At 41.6% G+C, this 25,771-nt stretch overlaps 1 protein-coding gene across 2 annotated transcripts in view; it reads right to left on the bottom strand.

Moving 5' to 3' along the window:
* Window positions 1-24,472, bottom strand: part of DSTYK (dual serine/threonine and tyrosine protein kinase) — a 55,484-nt gene extending 31,012 nt beyond the window's left edge. The window contains exon 1 of one of the 2 annotated variants that reach the window (XM_012759711.2): window positions 24,056-24,472. In XM_012759711.2, the coding sequence (XP_012615165.1) occupies window positions 24,056-24,332 (277 nt within the window). In that variant the 5' untranslated portion in view covers window positions 24,333-24,472. The remainder of the gene's footprint in view (window positions 1-24,055) is intronic. The other variant, XM_012759701.2, reaches the window with a different exon arrangement.
* Window positions 24,473-25,771: the final 1,299 nt, after the last annotated feature.

Raw genomic sequence — 25,771 nt, 5'->3', positions numbered from 1 at the left:
TGAGGAGGAGTAGAGAGAGACTCACGCAGAAACCCCATTGGGATGTCAGGTTCTAGAGGAGAAATCGTAAGGAAGCTATCAGCTGAAGGAGATGCTAGGAGGAAAACCCCAGTCTGAAAAGGCTCTTCCAATATCAAACAGAATTCCTCTCCCTCACTCTTCCCCAGAGAACAAGCTGTTATTCCTACTCAGAAGGGTGGCAGTGGGTGATCTTCCCTCCCTCGTCCCCCTTTTTCAATCAGTGGAGGGACAGCCTAAGGACATTGCAGGGACTCCCATCACAAAGGCACAATCATTAAGATGACAAAACCAAAAAAGACGACACTAACTGGGACATGAGTCCAAGGAGAAATACACCCAAATGTGTCAAAAATAAAACCTTCCTTCTGACAGAAGACCTAATACTTGAACATATACATACAGTCATGTGTCATTTAACAACAGGGATACATTCTGAGAAATGTATTGTCGGGCAATTTCATCATTGTGCGAACATCAAAGAGTATACTTACACAAACCTAGATGGTACAGCCTACTACACATTTAGGGTATATGGTACAGCCTAGTGCTTCCAGGTTACAAATCTGTACAGCATGTTACTGTACCGCATACTATAGGCAACTGTAACACAATGGTTAAGTATTTGTGTATCAAAATATATCTAAACATAGAAAAGATACAGTAAAAACACTATACCTTCATTGACTGAAATGTCATTATGGGGCACATGCTGTAGAGCCATTTCAAATTTCTTCAGCTTATTTTCTCTTTATGACATAGTTTATAACTAAATGTATGAGCTAATTTGTAAATATACATATACAGAAATGAAATGTTATTCACGTTTGCATAAACTCTAGAATCTTTTCCAGTTCATCTCTCTGATGGCAGGTGACAATATCCCAGCTGCCAAGTCATCTGTTTTCTTAAAACACTGGGTACTCAATTAAGATCAATACCTCCTATCATGTCATATTCTTTCAGTTTGTGGATGACAACACCCTAAGACAAACGGAAAAGAACTGTTAGGATAAAATCCAGGCAAATCTAGGAAGAGATGCGATCTATCTCAAAAACATTCTTCTTAATGGATATCCTAATTACCCTGATTTGATCATTACACATTGAATGCATGTATCAAAATATCACACAGTATCCTGAAAACATGTAAAATTATTATGTATCGATTTAAAAAAATTCTCCTTTCAGGGAAACCACCACTAGTGGCTAGCTTCCCCAAACAAATTCAAATAGTATTCAAGGGAGAACAAAAAACTTCCTTAAGTATGAGAACTTCTATTTGGGAAAAAGAAACAGAAATTAGTTGATGGAAACTCTCAGAATCTTAACTAGATCCCTTCCCCACTTCTTTGGTACCAGTGCCTGCCTAAATGTATGATTCAGGCAGCCGCTGCATTTGTTCAGAAAGGCACGGACACGTAGTTCTCAGGGCCTAAGAAAGGCCAATCTCTGAGCCAAACACATACATCATAATTGCAATTTTGGGTGGTGCTAACTGAAACACTATTCTCTTTAGTCACTTAACTATAATAAGCTGCATTAAACCATTTGTAGGCTGCATATTTTGTTTGTGGAATTGAAGTAAGAGAGGCCTGATTCATTTAAGAGGCAGTTCTACTTTAGACTGAACCTACCCTGCTACTGTTTCAAATCCTCGAGCCCCCTCCTCTTCCACAAATGGCACCACCGAAAGGGTTAAGGAGGTCGGTGCTCACCCAGACCCCTCTATGCATTTCTTCAAGGCCCTTCCTTCCTGTCTGTCTCTAGGTTCACCACCCTGGCCTGCACACATCTATCAGCAACAGCAGACGCTGAAAAGGGCAAAGCTGCTCTGCTGGGAAAGAGATGGGTTCCTTTGAACAATCAAATAGCATTAACTGAGTGCCTAATTCTGTGCAGGGAATTTATGAAGCACAGGAGTTAAAACACCAGACTAATCTTTGATCTACAATCTAAAAGGGGACATACATAGCCAATTGCTTGTGTGACCACTTAACAAGTAGCAACAGGCTAGCCCTGAGCCCCTTCGTAACAGAGTCACAACTACACTACACGTATCACAGTTTATTCTAATTATCTGTTTATCAAAAGCAAGAAGAACCATCCTATTTCTCTCTGTATCTTCAACACCCTATACAATAACTAACACATAGAAAGGGTTTAATGTTATACAGTTGAATGCATTTCTCGTGGAGAACTCTCTACGGAAAGCTACAAGCAAATCTAAGAACTTCAAAAAGTCCAACACCATGATGAATAGTTTAAGAGCAACCATCATTCCTAAAACCTCTTTCAACTCAACATGGAGAGTAGATGTCGAAAAAAGAATAGGACCTCCCCGCTTCAACTTGTAGGATTTAACTACCATAGCCTGACCTTGAGCAGTGAGAAGTCCAGCTAGACTGGTCTTCACCCCTCATCCACACTTCCTATCTTTCCTTTTTCCCAATCTTCCCCAGATTCTCACATTGCATGTCTAAGTGTAACTGCCTACTGACAGCCTTTAAATTCCCTTAATAAAAAAAAAAACAAAAAAAACCTAAATAAGCTGTTACTGCTACTACTAGCAGAATAGATAATAGAGAATAAAACCAACTAAACCACTTTTCAGGACCAGGAGGAGAGGCCTCAACACCTCTGAGACAGAGAGTCGACTACAGGACAGCCAATAAAACACTCTGCATCAGCCAAAACCACAGCAGACACACCCCATTATTCATCTGACCCAAAGTATCACCTCCCCCTCTCCATCTCTCCTACAAAAACACACTACAAATAAACCTGCCAGAACAACCGAAGACCAGTGCAGCGGGAAAGGGGGCTGAAGCTGAGCCCAGCGCACTCTGCTAGAGTTCTACATTCCACCTACTGGACTGAGGAAATGAAGAAAGGTCTTCAACATGGACATCGTGGTATCTGTTTTGCAACACAGTACTATCCAAGCCCTTTGCTTCTCCCACTAATCCTTAGCTTTCCCATTGATCTCCAACATGTCCACAAGACAGGACAAGGCACTGAGAGAAATGAAGCTGAAAGTGGATGGTTTCGCTCCCTGATTCTCTGGTGCCCTGCTCAGCGACGAGTGCAACGTGAAAGAGGGAAAGCTCGAGAGAGCGGAGGGCAGATTTTCGGGTCCCAGGCTTTGTCAGTGACTACCTCTGTGACCTTGGCAGTCCTATTGATCTGAGTATCGAATTGCTCATCTATAAACTGAGGGAGTTGGATTAGATCATCTGTAACATTCTCTCCAGTTCTAGAATTCCAGCACACCATCAGGTTCTAACTGTTGAAAAAATAATGATGTGTGTGGGGGGGGGTGAGCGGGTGGTCTGGTTGTTTTTATTTAATTTTAAATTATATTGTGAATTTAATTATGCAAGCTCCCCCTGGCCTACTGTAACTGCAGATCAGAAAGTTGACTGAACTAGCCAGGGGCTCTGAGGACCCACAGTGCCATCTTAGCAGTTCTCCAAAGAAGAGATTAAAAGCTGTAGACTGACAGTAGGAGGGAGGAAGAGAAAGGGCTTCAGAGCTGCAGCAGCTGCTTCGCTGACAGTTAAAGGACTTCCGAATTAATCGGGTTTTCTTTTGTAATTAATACGACAGCATCTGCATATGGGCTGCCAGAAGGTAACAGCACGACTTCTCAGCTGGTGCACATTAACCCCGCCAGCCCTGGCTGGAGGAAATTCATATCAAATTGTCTTTAAGTGCAAACCAAAGCTTTTTTTTTTTCTTGTTGGTTGTACTTAAACACAGATTATTTTAACTGGGGTTACTTTTAAACAAAGGTTTCAAGCTAGAAGGAGGGGAAGAGTAACTAAAGTAACAACCTATTTTGTTTATTTGTTTTAGATAACATTTACTGAGTCTTTTGATCATTTTATTTGCATCATCTCATTTAATGCTCACAATTCTACCTGACAAGGACTATTATTATTTTCATTTATAGATGAGGAAATGGGGCTAGGTGAGGTGGCTCATGCTTGTAATCCCAGCACTTTGGGAGGTTGGGGCAGGAGGATCGCTTGAGGCCAGGAGTTTGAGATCAGCCTAGTCAATATAAAAAGACCATGTATCTACAACAAAAAAACACATACATATATTTTTTTCTTTTCTATATATATGGAAAATACATATACATATGTATATGTATTTTACATATACATATGTATACATATACATATTCCTTTGTGTATACATGGGAAATATATATAGGTGAGGAATTGTAAGCTCATAAAACTAAACCAAACCAAAAAACAACCTAGGTTTCTCCATTTATCTAAGCAGCCAAAAGGTGAACCACAGGCTGTGCAGAGCTGTACCGAGGTCTCAGGAGGTCAGGTTAACACTCCATACTAGACAATGCCCCCCCACCACCACACTGGTTCCGAACCTGGGGCCAAATACAATTTAGTAATTGTAGGACCTTAATGTAAACCAGACTGACATGGTCCCTAGGAAATTTGCCCCAAACCACAAGGAAAAAAGCCTGGGGAGAAAAACACAGTATTTAGCAGGTGCACACTTTAAAAAAAAGTTATTGCTATTCTACTTAAGATCTCTAGAGTCCCGTTTCTTTCTTTCTTTCTTTTTTTTTTTTTTTTTTTGAGACAGAGTCTTGCTTTGTTGCTCAGGCTAGAGTGAGTGCCGTGGCGTCAGCCTAGCTCACAGCAACCTCAAACTCCTGGGCTCAAGCAATCCTCCTGCCTCAGCCTCCCGAGTAGCTGGGACTACAGGCATGCGCCACCGTGCCCGGCTAATTTTTTCTATATATATTAGTTGGCCAATTAATTTCTTTCTATTTATAGTAGAGACGGGGTCTCGCTCTTGCTCAGGCTGGTTTTGAACTCCTGACCTCGAGCAATCCGCCCGCCTCAGCCTCCCAGAGTGCTAAGATTACAGGCGTGAGCCACCGCGCCCGGCCTAGAGTCCCGTTTCTAAAAGAAACAGTAAGTGCTTTTCAGAGAAAATTCTTAACGGTTCACTTAATAGTGTGTATGACCCTTTGGGTTTGAAGTTAAAACTATTCTAAAGCAGGAGGAGGGGGGGAATGACCTGTCTATGTCACTAGTGGCCCTTTAGGATAGATACTTTATTTAAATTGTTTTTGGAGTAATGGCAATGGATTTGAATCAATACATTTCCCCTCTTGCCTGTTTTCCATCCCAACTGTTGGGGCTCAGAAACCGATACCCAAAAGTACTTTGAACTAAAGGAGACTGGGCCGTGCACGGTGGCTCATGCCTGTAATCCTAGCTCTCTGGGAGGCCGAGGCGGGCAGATTGCTTGCGCCCAGGAGTTTGAGGTTGCTGTGAGGTAGGCTGACGCCAGGGCACTCACTCTAGCCTGGGTAACAAAGTGAGACTCTCTGTCTCAAATAAATAAATAAATAAAGGAGACTGGAAGGCCTCAGAAGCAAGGTCTCTCTGACCTTCTGCCCTCCTGTCTCCTATCCCTCTATCTCCCCCTAACCTAGTCACAGAAACCAGAATTCCTATCCTTTAAAGCCACAGAAACCAGAACTCCTCTTCCCCAAAGCCAGCCATAAAACCTAGAGAGGTAACTCTCTCCCTTTTCCCTTGAAGACTCTCAATCTAGAGGGATCCTGCCCCATACCCTGGGGGAAGGAAAGATACACAGAGAGGCCAAGAAGAATCCGAGCAGACAAGCCTTCTGGGTTTCTAAGTCTATTTCCATCACAGCATTCCCTTTTTTCCAATCACATCTCTACACGGCTGTCCATTTTCCATCAAACCTAAGCATAAAAACAGACGGGGTCTTTGTGTGTCTTCATTTCTGAAGGCTCCTGTGTCACCTAAAACTTCGATTAAATAAATCTGGTATGCTTTTCTCTTCTTAAGCCGTCTTTTAGTATAGGAGTATCAGCCGTGACCCTTCTGATGGGTGAACGTTATCACGCTTCTCTGCCCCTTCACAACCAGCAATACATACTCGTGAGAGGTGAGTGGAGGCCAGAGTAAGGCACAGCCTATGGGCAGCATAGGGAAGGCACTACATGCAGTAAGTGAAATGGAATGTCACACCTTTGCCTCATTATACTACTGCAACTCATCAGGCTGACAAGGATTTCAGAGTCAATTTAGGTCCCAATAGAGTTACTACCTGCAATACTTGTTCCTGGTACTCAAGGATTTCCTTCCTTCAGTAGTTTTTTAAAATCTCACTTTTAGCATTTAACTTCCCTGTATGTAATACATATATATTAATATGTTTTTTTTGCTGTTTTTTTTTTTTTTTTTGCCCGGGCTGGAGTGCAGTGGTATCACTGTGGCTCACTGCAATCTCAAACTCCTGGCCTCAAGCGATCCTCACACCTCAGCCTCCCAAAGTGCTGGGATTACAGGCATGAACCAAGGCACCCGGCCATAGTATGTGTTCTATGGCAAGCCGCCTTAGGTCTTCTCTGAAAGCAAATGAAATACAAAGGATTTAACAGTTAAGTGAAGCAACCAGTGACACAAATATGCATTTCCACAAATAAGTAGTAACGTCTTATTTCCTATTAGCTATATGTGCCAAAAGTAAAGGACAAATCCTAAGTTGAGAAAGCAGTGTTATATAGTCTTCCTACTGCAAGCGTCAAAGTACTGAGCTACAAAAACCCAGGAGCTGACAGAGAAAAAATTCTAGCCAAGAAACATTTATTTATTATTCCCAAACAAGCTCTCTGACCTTCAGCTAAATTTAAAAGACTCTGAATGACACAGGAGGCACCCTCATTTATTTAAGGAAAACAGATGTTTCAGTAGTCTGGGTTTCAGAATCTTCAGGACCAAGTAGTACAAGGTATTTTAGTTGAAAGGAATGGTTTTTTGAGATTAAGACACTGAAATACACTCAAGTAGCTAAAGCTCTTGTTAGAACCTGGAAAGCCAAGCTGACAGAAGTGTCTCTAAAGTTATCCTGTCTTGTGGCCATGTGAAGATCTCTAACAGTCTTTAAGAGTCAGATGCTACTAGCTCCTGGGAAGAGGGAGACAGCTTCCCTAGAGAATTACACCCCGTGGGAGCCAAGCGAAACAAGGAGAACACACTCAGCAGCCTGCCAACAAGTTCCTTTCTGGGAGAAACTGCTCCTGAGCCTGGTCAAGCCACAGAGGGAACAGAAACGTAGCTGGCAATGGAGGCTGTAATTTACGGGATGCACAGGTGGATCAGTTCCTCGAAGGAAACTAACCCTATGGTTCACAGGGAGGACTTAGTTTCTTTAATTTGGAAGGTCGTGTGCAACAGTTTATAAACATTAGGAATGATCCAGAGGCAGGAATGTGTCAAAAGGACACAGGAACCAGCTTGAACGGGGACTCACTGACCATACTGGGGACCATTTAAGCATAAAAATAAAAAAGTGATAGGAAGTGACTATAATCCATTGAAAAAATACACAAGTCCATACTGATATAAATAAACACACAAGGCAAAAAGCAAGCTCTTCTTTACAGGAGAATACCAACTATTAAATATAGAAGAAACAATAAAAAAAAAAAACAAAAAACCCTAGAGGTGGTAGGAGTTGTTGATGAACGCTAGCCAAGTGTAGTGGATGGAAGTTTTTTGAGGGACAGAGTATCACTGAAATCTCAGAATACCTCCCCACAAAAGACTAATCAATAGCAAAGAGAAAAATGATGAATTTAAGGTAGGAAAAAACATCTCCAGGGATGGGTTGACATCATATACCCTGTGATAAAAGAGAAAAAGAGACATTGTGGGACAGCTGGCAAAACGTGCATGGGGTCTGTGGACTGGATGGCAGTACTGAATCAATGTTAATATCTTATTTTGGAGAGTTGTTTGCTGATACGTAGAAGCATAGCTTTGTGTGGGAGAAATGCACACTAGAGTGTTTAGAGGAGATGAGACAACCTATCTGCATTCTGCTCTCAAAGGTTTGGAAACAGACAAAATATAAATGGGAGAAGAGGGAGGTTGGGTGATGGAACAAATGCATGAAAACATTAATAACTGGGAAATCTTCATGAAACAGGTGTGAGAGATCTTTGTACTATTCTGGCAATATGTATGTTTGAAATTATTTCAAAATAATTGTTTTTTAATGATCCAAGGGATACCTAGCAAAGCATATCTAGCTTTTGATCTCAGAGGAAAGAGATCAAGAGGCAGAATTTTACTTGATAAGAAAAACCAGCAGGGAAAAAAATACATCAAACACAGGAATGATAGGATTCAAACACTAATAGTTTCTTTAGTGTCCTCACTTTTGCTCTGTATGTTACCTTCTATCTCATCAATCTTCCTATGATAGTTTACTGTTGCCTATTCAGCATCTGGGTAGTTTAAGGCACTAATTTAAGTAAGTAGTTTAGGATCAGATTTAGAATCCAAATCTACCAGGCTAAGTAGTATAGACCAACATTGTGGCCCAGCACAGGGCACTCTGATGAAAGTTACCTATAACCATCAAGTTCATCACACAAGAAACCACCAGAGGAAGCCTGACTGTGCACTGCCCGTGGTGGCCCCTTCTGTTTACTCAGAAGGCAGCGGTAGAGAACACACTGCTGTTATCATACACTAACAACTTTTATCCTATACTAGCAAACCACTTTTCCAAGTTAAAACAACAGAACTTTTCCATTTCTCTCCACGAAGCAAAACTCAGCATTGAACAGGCCAGTTATTCAATAAGGAGAAACTGAGATAGGTTTCCCTAGTAGGGTTCTTGTATACTAAAATATAAGAATGACTTTTCTCCCACTAGCTGTTTTCCCCCACATTCCCCCTTGTACCCACATATCTCTGTAATATTAAAAGCTAAGGCTAGAGTATAGTGTATGGAATATTCCTAAAAGGTAAACCTCATATTGGTTCAGTCACTGTCCCTCTAATTTTAATAGAGAGCTTTTAGTCACACTAGTCTTGTTAATCTAGTTGCATTTGAGACAGGGCCTTAATTCTTACTCTGGAAAGTTTGGCTTGATTAAAAAAAATCCTGGAAAATTCTCTCCCCATTATATAGACTGGAAAAGATTTGAAACACACACACACACACACACACACACACACACACACACACACACACATTAAACTGAAATCTGTTCAGCATAAATAAAACACTAAAGCTCTTAATCTGATGAAGCTACATCTATATACACTCTTGGAATGAAAGCACTTTTTAAAAAGAAGTGTACATTTTTTTTAAAAAAATCAAAGGCTTTTTTGAATATATAACTTAGACATCAATTCTTTCGGACAATCCCGAGGCACCATTAGTTAGACAAGTGAAAAGCAAAACAATCCTCAAGTCCTGCTTCCCATCTTCCTGCCCAGAGAACACCCCTCCAGGGAACGGAAGCACATTATAATCAAGCCCAATTGCAAACCAAGTGGTGGTCAAAAGGTTCCCACAGCCACGTGGCACACAGCTGGGGAACACATCCAAACTGCTCACGCTGCCTGGTGGAGAAAACGGAAAAATGCGTGCACATGATGGGCACTTCAAACGGAGGCCCACGGGGGATACTAATGAGTCCCCCATGCTCTGACCAACTTGCCTTCAGAGTTTTGATTTGCACTCTGGAGGAACATTATGTATTAAGGAACTTCCCCAGAGAGCCTGATTTATAGCTCAAAACAAGAGGACACTGCTGCATCTGTTCTCTGTTCCGGTGTCGAGTTCCAAGATCCCCAAGATCACCAAACGCATCATTTGGCAAAGAACTCAATCTTCAAGTCTGGGAATGGCCTATACCAGGACTAGACCTCCTCTCGGGGTGCTCCAGTCTGATATCCGGGAGGTAAGAAGGAAAAACTGCACCTTCCACATGGACTCGCTGTACTCTTTGTTAAGAATGATGCCACTCAGATTCCTTGGACCACGTAGAAAGCAAAACCCATCATCCCTAGAGGCTGACTATTTTCCTACAAGAAGGAGCAAATTAACCTTAGGTCTTACAACTGTTACCAAAAAAACCACATCCACCCACACACCTCATACTCTTCCTACTGGTTTCTCTGTGAGCAACTTCTAAGAAGACATGGAGATGAAAGAAGCTCTAACAATAATCTTTATGAATGCATTCTGCATTTGAACTATACAAACAGGATGATTATAATTACTCCATCAAAGAGAGAAATAGGGCTAATTACTCCATCAGAAAGTGAGCAATGCATCTCAACTCCTATTCTTACCAATGCCATTTAATCTTACAACTGCCCATATGCCCTGTCCCTGGCCTAGCAAAGATAGCTAATGGTTAAGTAGGTAACCAATTTGTAGTAAATCCTATAGAGGAGACATGATAAAACACTAATCCTTCTTTCCTTCATAACATCAATTTGGAATTAATGATCTCAGTAGTTGGACAGAGTAGTTCATCACTGTGTGTCCTGCGCCCAACATAGTGAGGCATTAAATAAAGATTTTAAATAAATGAATATTAAGTATTTACTTCTCATATCACAGTGAAAGCTCTGGTCTACTGGTACTGCATGCAACTCATTCTTTGGGACATGAAAATAATTCTTTGGGATACTGGTAATAGAATGCAACTACAGCTTAATTAGTCATTTAGCAAATACACATCATTGTTCCTTTTTAGAGGCTCAGATAATAAAATGAGTATAATCTATAAAAATCCTTACCTTCTATGGGGAAAAAAAGTACCTTCTGAAAAAGGAATTAAATTACATTTAATTTCAAAACATCATCCCAATATCTACCAGCCATGGTAGTAATTTAACACATACTTATTTGCCCATTATTTACAAAGCACTATGAGAGGCATTGCAAAAGACACAAAGAAGAGTAAAACACAGTCTTTACCCTTTGGTGTTCATAATCTAGTCAGCAGGATAAGCTATCATACACACACACACACACACAAAGTAAATTAAAAAGCATGATCTGTATGACCAGAGCCTACAGGAATTGGGCATCAGGTATAGAAAAATTCATATTCCAAAAGCCTTTCAGGCTCCCACAGCCTAGCCATGAACTGCCTTGCTCTTCCCCCACCTCAGTGGTAGATGAGATCAAGAAACCCCCTGAGAGTTACAGGGTCACTCCTAAAGCTCAGGGCACTCAAAGACTCCACCTGGGGGACCAGAGTATACCACGAACACAGAAGAACATTTCAGCAGCTGGCTCTATCACATACACATCAACCAATGACAGGGAGAACAACACTATAGGCTATTAAAGCATCTTCCAACTCAATTAAATAGGGTGTGGCTGGTTCACACTCATAAGTACCACCTATCATCACCAAAAGTAAACTGGGTGACCTAACTCATTACCCACTGTTGGGAAGAGGTAAAGAGAACAGGTAAAGAGAACAGAGATAACCCAAGAGGTACACCAAACCTGCTAGAACACCCCATAGGCAATTCAGGACTAGTACTCCTATCCCTGGCACGCTCAGGGATTGATCTTCAGGCACCCGGAGACAGGCTTGTAAGCCAGGCATAGCACTACTAGGGTCTGGACCAAGAATCCAGATGAGAAGGAATCAGCAAAAGAACTCTAGGAATATGAAATATCAGAGTGAAAGGATACCCCAAAAAGAAAATTGTAACTCCTTACCAATGAATACCAACCAAAACAAAAAGATTGAAATGACATAAAGAATTCCAAATATGGATTATAAGGAAGCTCAATGAAATACAAGAGAAAATAGAAACCCAACACAAATAAACCACAAAACAATGCATGAAATTAATGAAAAATTCACTAATAAAACTGAATTATTAAAAAAAAATCAAACAACTTCTGGATATGAAAAATTAATTCAAGGAAATACAAAACACAGTGGAAAGCCTTAAGAATAGGCTAGATCAGGCAGAAGAAAGAATCTCAGAGCTTGAAGACAACACCTTTAAGCTCTTAAACAAGTCAAAGAGAAGGATCTGAGAAACAAGAGGAATGAACAAAACCTACAAGAAATATGGGATTATGTAGAGAGGCCTAGCATAAGAATCATAGGCATCCCTGAGGTTGAAGAAAAAAATACACAAGGGTTGGAAAACCTATTTGAGGGAATAATTGAGGAAATTTCCCTGGCCTTGCTAGAAATCCAGATACCCAGGTACAAGAAGCTCAAAGGACCTCTTCATAGTGATGAGGCATTCACCAGGACACACAGTCATCAGACTGGCCAAAGTAAACACAAAAGAGGCATTCCTACCAGCTGTAAGATAAAAGCAGCAGGTAACTCACAAAGGAAAACCCATCATGCAGACTTCTCAACTGAGACTTGAAAGCCAAAAGGGACTGGGGTCCCATTCTCAGTCTTCTCAAACAGAATAATGGCCAGTGTAGAATTCTGTATCCTACAAAACTAAGTTTTTTATATGAGGTAGAAATAAAGACTTTCTCTGAAAAGCAAATGCTAAGAGAATTTGTCAAGACCAAACCTGCCCTGCAGGAATTACTCAGAACTGCATTATACATGGAGCAACAAAAGAGACACCCACCAGTGTAAAATTACCCAAAAGCTAAAGATCAGAGCCCAGATACCACAATGATTTAAGAGATAAAACAAAGCAATAAAATTCTACTCAACAGGATGAACAGAAATCCACCCCACTTATCAATTCTTTCAATAAATGTGAATGGCTTGAACTCCCCAATCAAGAGACACAGGCTGGCTGAATGGATTAAAAAAAATACAAGCCAAGTATCTGCTGTCTCCAAGAAACACATCTAACCCACAAGGACTCATTCAGACACAAGATGAAGGGATAGAAAACAATATTTGATGCAAATGGAAACCAAAACAAAGCTGGTATAGCCATTCTCATATCATATAATATAGGTTTCAAATCAGCAAAAGTAGAGAAAGACAAAGATGGTCATTATATAATGGTGAATAAAATTCAACAAGAAGGCATACCAATTCTAAATATTTATGCACTGAACACAGGTGCACCCAGATTCATGAAGCAAACAGTACTTGAACTAAACAAAATTTTAGCAATGGCCCTATAATAGCCAGGGACTTCAACACCCCACTGACAGAATAGGACAGACCCTCCAAGCAGAAAATAAGTGAAGAAATGATGGACTTAAGAGGAACTATAGAACAAATGGGCCTAACAGACATTTACAGAACATTCTACCCAAAAACTACTCAATATTCATTCCTCTTATGAGATCATGGAACATTCTCTAAGACTGATCACATCCTATGCCACAAAATGTGTCTCAACAAATTTTAAAAAACAGAAATTATACCATGTTTCTTCTCAGACCAAATGGAATAAAATCAGAAATCAATTCCCACACTCAACTCTACACAAAGTCATGAAAATTAAATAACCTACTACTGAAGAGTTATTGGGTCAAGGAGGAAATTAAGATGGAAATCAAAGATTCTTTGAACTAAATGACAAAATGGACACAAGTTATCAAAATCTGTGAGATTCAGCAAAAGCAGTCATAACAGGAAAATTCTGTTTTGAATTTTCCTACATACATACAAAAGATAGAAGTGCCTACATACAAAAGACAGAAAGACTGCAAATCAACAATCTAAAGAATTGTTTCAAGGAACTGGAAAAGGAAGAGCAAACCAATCACAAACCCAGCAGAAGAAGCAGAACTAAATGAAATTTAGTTATACATATAAATTAAGTTATAACTAATTTATAAATTTAGTTATAAATTATACATGAGATTAATGAAACAAAAAGTTGGTTCTTTGAAAAAGTGAAAAAATCGACAGGCCTATCACTAGATTAACCAGAAACAGAAAAGAAAGGATCCTAATAAGCAAAAATGAAAAATGCTCAATGCTCAAAAATCAAAAATGCTCAATCAAAAATGAAAAAGGAGGCCGGGCGCGGTGGCTCACGCCTGTAATCCTAGCACTCTGGGAGGCCGAGGCGGGCGGATTGCTCAAGGTCAGGAGTTCAAAACCAGCCTGAGCAAGAGCAAGACCCCGTCTCTACTATAAATAGAAACAAATTAATTGGCTAACTAATATATATAGAAAAAATTAGCCGGGCATGGTGGCGCATGCCTGTAGTCCCAGCTACTCAGGAGGCTGAGGCAGGAGGATCGCTTGAGCCCAGGAGTTTGAGGTTGCTGTGAGCTAGGCTGACGCCATGGCACTCACTCTAGCCTGGGCAACAAAGCGAGACTCTGTCTCAAAAAAAAATAAATAAATAAAAATAAATAAAATAAAAAATGAAAAAGGAGATATTACAACTGATACCATGGAAATACAAAATATATCATCTCTGAATACCATAAAAATCCCTATGCACATAAACTTGAAAACATTGAGCAAATGGATGAAAAGGGAAACACACAACATCCCTAGACTCAATCAGGAAAAAACAGAACTCCTGAATAGACCAATGTCAAGGGAATGAAATTGAAGCAGCAATAAAAAGCTCTCAAAAAAAAAAGTCCCAGACCAGATGGTTTCACAGCTGAATTTTACCAGACCTACAAAGAACTAGTACCCATACTGCAGAAATTATTTCATAACATAGATAAGGAGGGAATCCTCTCCAATTCATTCTATGAAGCCAATATCACCTGATACTAAAGCCAGGAAAGGATACAACAACAATAAAAAAAGGGAAACTACAGACCAACATCCCTTATGAATATAGATGCTAAAATTCTCAATAAAATTCTAGCAAACCAAATTCAGAGCTGCATATCAAAGAAATTAATCCACCACAATCAAATGAGTTTCATCTCAGAGATGCAAAAATGGCTCAACATACACAAATCTATAAATGTGATTCACCACATAAATAGAAGCAAAAACAAAGACCATAGGATCCTCTCAAAAGATGCAGAAAAAGCATCTCACAAAATTCACCACCCTTTTATGATAAGAACTCTTAACAAAATAGGCATAGATGGAACATACCTCAATATTATAAAAGCCATATACAACAAACCCACAGCCAACATCATACTGAACATGGAAAAATTGAAACCATTTCCACTTAGAAGTAGAACCAGACAAGGTTGCCCACTGTCACCATTTCTTTTCAACATAGTGCTGGAAGTCCTAGCCAAAGCAATCAGGCAAGAGAAGGAAATCAAAGGTATCCAAATGGGGAAAAAAGAAGTCAAACTATCACTCTTTGTTTACAATATGATCTTATATCTAGAAATCTCTAAAGATTCTGCCAAGAGAATCCTGGAATTGATAAAGAAATTCAGCAAAGTCTCAGGTTACAAAATTAAGGTACACAAATCAGTAGAATTCCGGCCAGATGCGGTGGCTCACACCTGTAATCCTAGCACTCTGGAAGGCCGAGGCAATAGGATCGCTTAAGGTCAGGAGTTCAAGACCAGCCTGAGCAAGAGTGAGATTCCATCTCTACCAAAAATAGCAAAAATTAGCTGGGTGTGGTGGTACGCGCCTGTAGTCCCAGATAATTGGGAGGTTGAGGCAGCAGGATTGCTTGGGCCCAGGAGTTTGAGGTTGCTGTGAGAGAGGCTGACACCACAGCACTCTAGCCTGGGCAACAAAGTGATACTCTGTCTCACAAAAAAAACAATAAATCAGTAGCATTCCTATACACCAACAACAGTCAAGCAGAGAATCAAATCAAAGACTCAATACCTTTCATAACAGCAACAAAGAAAATAAAAAACCTAGGAATATATTTAACCAAGGAGAGGAAAGACCTCTACTGGGAGAACCACGAAATACTGAGAAAGGAAATCACAGATTTCACAAATGGAAAAACATATCATGCTCAGGCATCGGCAGAATCAACACTATTAACATGTCAATACTACCCAACGTGATTTACAGATTCAATGCAATCTCCACTAAAATACCAATGTCATTTTTTGCTGATCTAGAAAAAATAATTTTATGCTTTGTATGGAACCAGAAAAGACCCTGAATTGCCAAAGCAACCTTAAGCAAAAGGAACAAATTGGGAGGCATCACTTTATCAGACTTCAAGCTATACGTACGACAAGGCTATAGTAACCAAACCAGCATGGAACTGATACAAGAACAGAGACATAGACCAATGAATCAGAACAGAAAATCCAGATATAAAACCATCCTCATACTGCCATCTGATCTTTGACAAACCAGCCAAAAACATACACTGGGGAAAGAATCCCTATTCAATAAATGGTGCTGGGAAAATTGGATAGCCACATGGAGAAGACTGAAATAGGATCTGCATCTCTTATCACTCACAAAAACTAAGTCATGATGGATAACAGACTTAAACCTAAGGCATAAAACTATAAGAATTCTGAAAGAAGAGGTTGAAAAAACTGTTATAAAGGTATTAGCCCAGGCAGATAATTATGAAGACGACCCCAAAGGCAATCTCAGCAACAACAAAAATAAATAAACAGGACCTGATAAAATTAAAAAGCTTTTGCACAGCCAAGGAAACAATTAATAGAACAAATAGACAACCTACAGAATGGGAGAAAGTATTTGCATGCTATACATCCAATAAAGGGCTAATAAACAGAATCTATAAAGAACTCAAGCAATTCAGCAAGAAAACATCAAACAACCCCATTAAAAAGCGTGCAAAGAGCCAGGTGCAGTGGCTCATGCCTGTGATCCTAGCCCTCTGGGAGGCCGAGATGGGAGGATCACTTGAGGCCAGGAGTTTGACACCAGCCTGAATAAGAGTGAGACCCCGTCTCTAATAAAAATAGAAAGAAATTAGCTGGACAACTAAAAATATACAGAAAAAATTAGCCGGGCATGGTGGTGCATGCCCATAGTCCTAGCTACTAGGGAGGCTGAGGCAGGAGGATCACTTGAGAACTAGGAGTTTGAAGTTGCTTTGAGCTAGGCTGATGCCACAGCATGCTAGCCTGGGCAACAGAGCGGGACTATGCCTCCAAAAAAAAAAAAAAAAAGTGTGCAAAAGATATGAACAGAAGCTCTTCAAAAGAAGATAGACTAATGGCCAATAAACATATGAAAAAATGCTCAACATCTCTAATCATAAGGGAAATGTAAATCAAAACCACAATAAGATATCACCTAACTCCAGTGAGAATGGCTTTTTTCAAAAAGTCCCAAAACAACAAATACTGGCTGGGAGAGATAGGAACACTTAGATACTATCGGTGGGACTGCAAACTAGTTCAACCTCTATGGAAAGTAGTATGGAGATACCTCAAAGAACTAAAAGTAGACCTACCATTTGATCCAGCCATCCCACTACTGGGTATTTACCCAAAGGAAAAAAAAGATATTTTATAAAAAAGACACTTGTACTCAAATGTTTATAGCAGCACAATTCACAAGATGTAGAAACAACCCAAGTGCCCATGAATACAGGAGTGAATTAATAAAATGTGGTATATGTATACCATGGAATACTACTTAGCCATAAAAAATAGTGAAGTAATACCTTTGGTAACAACCTGGACGTTAATGGAGACCATGAAAACATCACATGTACTCACTATTAAATTAGAACTAAATAATCAAGGTTGTGTGTACATATAGTGGTAAAATTCAATGGAAATCAAGCAGGTGGAAGGGGGAAGGAGGCAATGGATAAATTCACAGCTAACGGGTACAATGCACACTGTTTGGGTGATGAACACACTTATAACTTTGACTCAAACTGTACAAAAGTAATTCACGTAACCAAAACATTTGTACCCCCATAATGTTCTGAAATTTTAAAAAAGAAAAGAAAAATTCATATTCTGCTTTACTTTAGTAACATTTTTTGAGGTTTTATTTTCAAAGGATTATTTTTGAGAAGTACATTTATTGCAGGAAGATTCCGCTTTCTCTTAATCAAGTAAAACAGAACAGAAGCATAAAGAAAGAAAAGATGAAAGTAGATACAGTAAAATAAAATTTAAAAACCAGATTGGATTTTTTTTTTTTTTTTTTGAGACAGAGTCTCACTTTGTTGCCCAGGCTAGAGTGAATGCCGTGGCTTCAGCCTAGCTCACAGCAACCTCAAACTCCTGGGCTCAAGCCAGCCTACTGCCTCAGCCTCCCAAGTAGCTGGGACTACAGGCATGCGCCACCGTGGCTGGCTAATTTTTTCTATATATGTTAGTTGGACAATTAATGTCTTTCTATTTATAGTAGAGATGGGGTCTCACTCTTGCTCAGGCTGGTTTCAAACTCCTGACCTGGAGCAATCCGCCTGCCTTGGCCTCCCAGAGTGCTAGGATTACAGGCATTAGCCACCACGCCCAGCCGGATTTTTTAAATTTTTATTTAAATCTATGCTTTCTTTAAAAACCATTTACAAGGCTAAAGAGCTAACCATACTGAAATCAGTAATGACTTTTAAGACTAAACATGTTGCAAATAATAATAAGCTTAGAGCCAATATGTTTTTTCTTTTAAGAGCAGACAAAAATGTTTCCATCTCTTTTTTAATAGCGGGCTGCCCTGTGCCATGGGAAACAGATTATTCCAGGAAGGGAAGATTAGGAAGGGGAAATGCTAAAAGGAGAAAGGATAGAAACAGCCACTGTGCTTGGGGAGGCCATTTCCTCCCAGGGAGCAGGAGGTAGCAAGATCAGCAAAGAGGGCCCTGATGCCCTAAACAACAGGGTGCAGGAACTGGAAGAAGAAGCCTAAGTAGGTAGTGTCATATTACATTCATTTAGTTGGATAAAGTTTCCCACTGAAGGGCATTTTGGTTCCATGGCAAGCTATGGAGCCTGGATGATGACTCATTTGTAACAAAGTCTCTCCACTGCAGAAGTGCATCTTGCATTCCCATGGCCAGGTCAGAAAAGAACAAAGGAGGAGCCAACAGAAGCAGAACTGGACTGGGAGCCTGGAGACATGGGCCTAAATCGGGCTCCTGTTCAAAACTGTTCTGTCCCACATTCCATCTTTCTACTCCTCTTATTCTTCCCTCAACCCCATGTTCCAACTTCCTAATCCAACATTTACCAACTACACACACACACACACACACACACACACACACACACACACACGCACGCACTCACTCACAAACACTCCAACAGCCATATATAGCTAGCACTAACTACGCTCCTGTGCTTTCTTGTATATTATCTCCAAATATAAGAACTTTGTTAAGTTAGGCATTATCACTCCCATTCTATTTATTTATAGAGATATAATTTAACCCATTAAAGTGTGCAATTCGCTGGGTTTTAGTATATTCATAAAGTCATACAACTACCACCATCATCTAATTCCACAGCATTTTCATCCCCACAAAGAAACATCATACCCATTAGCAGTCATTCCTCATTTTCCTCTCTCCACATCCCCTAGAAACCACTAATATACTTTCTAGCTCTACAAATGTGCCTGTTTTGGATATTTCATATAAATGGAATCATACAATAAATGGCATCATGTACCAAGCCCATTTTACATACAAAGAACCTAAGACTCAAATAGGTTAAGTAACTTGCCCCAAAGTCATACAGTTAATAAGAGGATACACGAGAATGGGAACCCAGGTCTGAGCCAAATTGCTTGTGCTTACTTTTGACCACTGTTATGTTGCTGCCATATAGGAACAAAACTGAGAAAATTTTAACTATTCTGGAGAAAAAATGGGGTTTTGTTAACCTAAGGTAATAAAAGTATTAAGAACCACAACCATAACACCATCTCTACCGAGCTTACGTTGAAATACACAGGCAGCTCTTCCAAACAGATGATCATGGCAAACCACTAGAAAGCATACCCAACCCACTCAGCAACCAGTCACGGTTCCACTCCACAACTCCAGCTTCTTGCCGCCCTTCAGCCCCATGAAGATGGCAGCTGTATGAAACCAGACTCAAAAGAATCTCCTCTCTCCCAGTTCCTCATCCCTTTCCCAAATGTCACTCTGCCAATTAAACTTTACTATCCATGCAAATTTCTGTCTAAGAAGACCAAGAAAAATGTCTATTTTAAATAAATACAGTAGCGCTTTTCCTCTTCTTTTAAATTCTGGCAACCAGTTTATACTAGGTGTGAAAAAAAAGGGTGAAGAATGTTGGAGAAACATAGCTGTCAGCTCACCAAAGGCAAAGAACTATTAAAAACCTAAGATTTATAACTTACATGAAATGCCTATAATATAGCCACACTTCAGCTTTCTGCTTTCCGTGTGTGTGTGTCTGAGTGTGGCATATAGATGGTTTAGATTAGATTATGCCTTTCTAGAAGACCAAGTTCAGGCCTTCCTAGTCCTTTTTATCTCTCATCCAACACAAACAAGTAAGTACACTGTAATGATGATAACTATAATTAATTTTTCTCTCTTAGGAGAAAAGTGTAGAAAGGAAAGACTGCTTTCCACTAGACCAAGGCCAAGGCCAATGTCTTTATTTGACTCTTTATCCCCCATAAAATGGCCATTACATACCACACACTTAAATGTTTATTGACTAACAGCTAATGCTTCCATAGCACCTTCCCAGGCATTGTTCTAAATACTACATATATTAAAGCCCAATAATCCTAGAGGTAAATACTATTATAATCCCCATTTCCAGATGAGGAAACAATGACACAGCCCAGTTGGGTCATTCTGTCAGTAAGGGGCATAACCATTAAAGAAAGGCAGCACAGGCTAGAGCATTCCAACTAGAATGCTCCGAATGAGTCACTCCAATTTCTTAAAATTGAGAGGTTTATGACAAATTGCAACAGCAAATTGCAACTCCACTGGATCATAAAACAAGAAAAATACTTTTCCCTCTCCTACTAATACTCCAGCCTGCCTTTCTTCAGAAGTGCTCAAAGCTTTTATTTCATTACTTCTGAACCTCCTGACAGAGGAAAATCAACAGATAGAGGGGCTCTCATCTCCTATAGTTAACTGAAAAGAAGGCCAATGATTTGGGCAGCAGAGAACTGAAGGAAACTTCGCTTACAATTCGGTTTTCTTTGTACAGGCCAAGCTACTCTAAAAAAAAAATAAAGTCATTTTAGAGTTCTAGTCCACCTACTTTTTAACCTCTGAAATTATCATGCATATTTCATATTATCTGCACTGACCACAGAGAATACAGAACTATCAACATTAAAAGGAAAACAGAGCTGGGCGCCTTGGCTCACGCCTGTAATTCTAGCACTCTGGGAGGCCGAGGGAGGATTGCTTGAGCTCAGGAGTTCGAGACCAGCCTGAGCAAGAGAAAGACCCTGTTTCTACCAAAACAGAAAACTTAGGCAGGTGCAGTGGCACATGCCTGTAGTCCCAGCTACTCGGGAGGCTGAGGCAGGAGGACTGCTAAAGCCCAGGAGTTGGAGGTTGCAATGAGCTATGAAGATGCCATTGCACTCTACCCAGGGCAACGGAACAAGACTGCCTCAAATAAACAAACAAACAAATAAATAAATAAATAAGAAAAAGAGAAACATTATTTTGGGGTCCTTCACTCTCTTATGTGGTTGAAAGTGAAATGATAAAATTTTTTTGGTATTATATGGCATTATAAGTGGTATATATAGACATGAAAATTATATTACTATTGTTACCATCCTTATAATCCAATAATTTCAAATGCAGAGTTAATCTCTGATCTTTGATTCCTCAAATTCCATACTACATCCAACCCAGAGGCATACTTCTATTCTGAAACGATGATTAAAACCTTCTAGAAGTTTGTCCAGGTTAAGAACTGACAACCAGGCACTGTGGCTAGTGCTGATAATCCCAGCTACTTGGGAGGCTGAGATAGGAGGATTGCTTAAGGCCAGGAGTTTAAGGCTAGCTAGCATGGACAACATAGCGAGACTCCCATCTCTAAAAAAATTAATTTGAAAAATTTTTTAAATGAGATAAGACTAAAAAAATTCAGTGTTCCCTCCCTTAATATTCCAAGTTCCTATTAATCACAAACCAACATTCATAAAATAAAGTTGAGACAGTCTCTGAATGAACTTGACCTTACAAAGATAGCCTTAGAAGGAGAAAACAAGAGCTAGTTGTCCTTTAAGGAGTGGTTTCTACTTTCTGACATGACTACCTAAACAGCTGGGAAAATGCATCCCAAAAATATACATAGTAAATGCCTCCTCACTAATTTTCCCTTCTGCATTTTCACCCCCAAAGATAAAACTTTCCACACTGAAAGGAAGGAAGTATTTTATGGAACAAAATCAAATTGCTCCCAATCCTGCCATCTGCACCCTCCCAGGTTTTTATTTGGGATGGACAGACTCCAGAAGGAGAAGAGAGTTAAATACGTAAAGATTAGTTCATGATCCAGTCAACTAGAAAAGCCAATGAGGCAAAATACAAAGGTATATTCGTATTTCTTAGGTTGGCTTTTAAAGAATAAAAACAAGAGATAATCAAGGTTCCTTGAAAACTTCCACCTCTGAGGTGAATCTATTCTCTGATTTTTTTTTTAGCAGTAATGCTAAAATAAACAGTTGCTTTAAAATAAGGACAGCAATGGAGGGCTTTTAAAGATAATCTATGAGGAAAAACTCTGAGCAGGGGAAGCCACTGGAAAGCGTTGCTAAGGGAGAGGGTGAAAGTACAAACTCTGGGATCATCTCTGAAAACCCGAGTGCTTCTCACCAGTTGTTTTCTGATAGCCTCGCAGAAATCAGTTCCCTCTGCAAGTGTATTCCAGAACAGCAAATCTCTGCACATACGATCTGGACAAAACTACAACTTCAAAAAAGCTAGTCATCCTCCTCCTCCCATTTATCACATTAGGTTAAAATAAAAGGTTTTAATGATAATCCAGGCCAACTGAATGGAATGGTATCATTTAGGACCCTATTAGCATCTTAGTATCTTATTTTTAAACACCATTTCCGGAGTCTTAGTCAAACTTAGGATGTTCAACATGAAACTTTGGGAACATAGGGCGTAACACACAAACTTAGAACAGTTCATTCAGTTCTAAGCCTCATGTTCAAATCTACTAACAGCATCTCAAAGTGTGGTTCTGAAAGTATGTTAGCAGACCACCTGCATCAGGATTCCCAGGGTCTTTTATGCTAAATTAGATTAGGAATCTAATCTAATGCTAATTCTAATTCCTAGATTAGGAATCTAATTTAGGGACCCCCCCCCCCCACACACACACCTACTCAATCAGAATACTAGGAGATAGAGCCTGAGACATGGTGTTTTTAATATGCTCCTGGGGTGATTTTAATACGCACTTTAGTCTGAGAATCACTAAATTAAACCCACTGACTTCTTTGCTGTTTTGTCCCCAAGATGTCTATCTACATGGGAGGCCAATCCCTTCTCCCTTCCAAACTAAGTTTTTTCTTAATTAGATGTCGTAGCTAACAAACCCTCCAGTTCTCTATCAATAGCAGTTTTTAAAAGGAAGCAAGAGGTCAGGAAAGATGAACGCCCACGCACGACTTGAAGTGCTCTGGGACCTGTGGCACATCCCAGATAGATAATCGTATCAAGAAGCGCTGGAGTAGCTAGGTCTCCAGTGGCTTAAGACCAGAAGGACCCCTTCCGTCCCTGACTTCTTCACCACAGGCACAGCAACAACATCTCTTGGTAATTCTCTGGCGCCCATCAGACGCCTATTTCCTTTGGCGACCCCTAACCCTATTCAGAGTACGTTCCTTTCTTCTTCACTGAGCTGCCTCACGACTGGTGTAAAAACATTTCACAGCTGATTATGTTCACACACACACACACACACACACACACACACACACACGACAGTCCTGGGGCCTCCTCGGGCTCCTGAGACACCCCGCCTACTGCCTCGCCTCCATCCCTAAACCGGGGCTCTGGCCACAGCTGCCCACTCGCCTCACTCAGGGCAACTTCTCCCCACTCCCCGTTCTGAACCCCCGCCCCCTGCACGCGCGGGCCCCCGGGTCCCGCCGCTGGCACTTCTGCCCGCGGGCGCCCCTCGCCCCGCGGCGCCCGGCCGAGGCCTGGGCAGCCCTCCCCTCCCCCACCGGGAGGGATGCCCTCCCCAGGCATCCCAGACCCGGCCGGCCAGGCCCGGGGCCCCCGGCCACGCGGCCCGACGCCCACTTTCTGCCTCCTCCCCGGGCGGCGTCGCCGGGCAGGGGCGCAGCCCGCCCTCCAGGTTGCGTGTCCTGCCCGCTCTCCCTCGGCGCTGCCCTCCTTACCCGCCGGCAGCCCGGTCTCGGCGACATCGCCAGCAGGGCCGAGCTCGGCCCAGCCGCCGCCCGGAGGGGAGGAGGGACAACTGTGGTTGTGGGAGCACTTGATGTCGCGGAAGAACTTCTGGGTTTCGCGCAGGTTCTGCCTCAGCCGGCCCAGGTAGCGGCGGTAGCGGCCGAACCCCCGGCACAGCTCGCGCACCATCCCGCCGCCGCCGCCGCCGGGGCCGGGGCCGGGGCCCGAGACGGGCTCGCTCCCCCACGGCACCCCGTCGCCCTCCATCTCTTCTGCCCACACTGCCTTCGCGGCTGGGTCCCCGGCCGCTGGCCCGGCCTCCCTCCTCCCCGCCCCCCAGTGCTCAAGGGAGGAGGAATCCGCCTCCCGACGCCCCCGCCCGCAGCCGGCCTGGCTCCCAGCCTCCCTCACTGCCGGAGCAAACAAACCAACCCGCAGTGCACGGCCAGCGGAACCTTTCTCCCCGCTCTCCGCGAGAGCGAGGGAAGGATCGCAGGAGGACGCGGGCACCGCGGGGTCTCCTGGGAGTTGTAGTCTGGGCTGGGGCCGAGCGCCAAAACCCCAAGGCTGAAGGAGGGGAGGCTGTGGATGGGGGCTGCCCGCCTTTGGTGAAACCCTCCCCTGTTCCTGTGCTGTTCTACGCTCTCCTCGTTTACAAATGTGTTCCTAGTCTCCACATGAGTGTCCCTGAGGAGAGGGAGGAACCGCAGAATCTGGACTCCAGCAGAAGTGGGTTGCCTGGCTGAAATCAGAGCCAAAGATTTTAATAGAGAAAAGGAAGGAAATACGACTGAGGACAGTAATATCTCCATGGTTACCCTAAATGGCTCTCTCACTTTCCAGATACGATAGATAATGGAGAATTGGCTGAAACTGCCCTGGATATATGGAAATATCTCGTGTTTGTATTGCATCCTCCTTTTCTGACTTTCCCTCTCCAGATGTGGAAAGGAGGGATGTGTAAGGGTGGATATGAGCTATAAGCTGAAGTGCAATTGGTTTCTTAGTAGGGAGACCGGGCTGCGTAAGGGGAAGTTGAGGTTTGTAGCCTTCAAACCACTTCTGGTTATCTTAACTCGGCTTCTGCTAATATGCAAGCCTTCCATTGACACAGACTGTCACAGACCCTTGGACATAATTACAAAGGGGGCAAAAGTTGATGTCACCTCTTTTACACGTCCTGCTTTCTTTCCCCTCTTCGCCAGGCACAAATTCCACCTGTGTCTTTTTTGCTGTGGAAAGACCCCATCTTTTACCCGGATGGAGACCTCTTCTCTGACGGGCTGGACAGTGAGTTCCTTAACTGAATTTAAGAGATTGTAGTTTGAGTCTGGACTCCAATGCCTTGGCTTGTGACCTCAGGCAGGACCCTGTTCCATCATTTATGAAATAAAGATTTGGACTGGTTGATCTTTTTAATATTTTCATGTATTTGTTTATTCATTCATTCACTTATTTATGAGACAGAGTCTCAGTCTGTCGCCCAGGTGCAGTGGCATCATCATAGCTCACTGCAACCTCAAACTTCCGATCCTTCTGCTTCAGCCTCCCAAGTAGCTGGGACTACAGGTGTGCGCCACCATGCCTGGTTAATTTTTCTATTTTTTGTAGAGATGGGGGTCTTCTTTGTGCTCAGGCTGGTCTCCAACTCCTGGCCTCAAGCAATCCTCCCACCTCCGCCTCCCGAAGTGCTAGGATTACAGGTG

The sequence above is a fragment of the Microcebus murinus genome, chromosome 23, assembly GCF_040939455.1.
Source record: "Microcebus murinus isolate Inina chromosome 23, M.murinus_Inina_mat1.0, whole genome shotgun sequence".
Taxonomy (NCBI): Eukaryota; Metazoa; Chordata; class Mammalia; order Primates; family Cheirogaleidae; genus Microcebus; species Microcebus murinus.
This window is presented reverse-complemented; position numbering and strand designations above follow the sequence as displayed.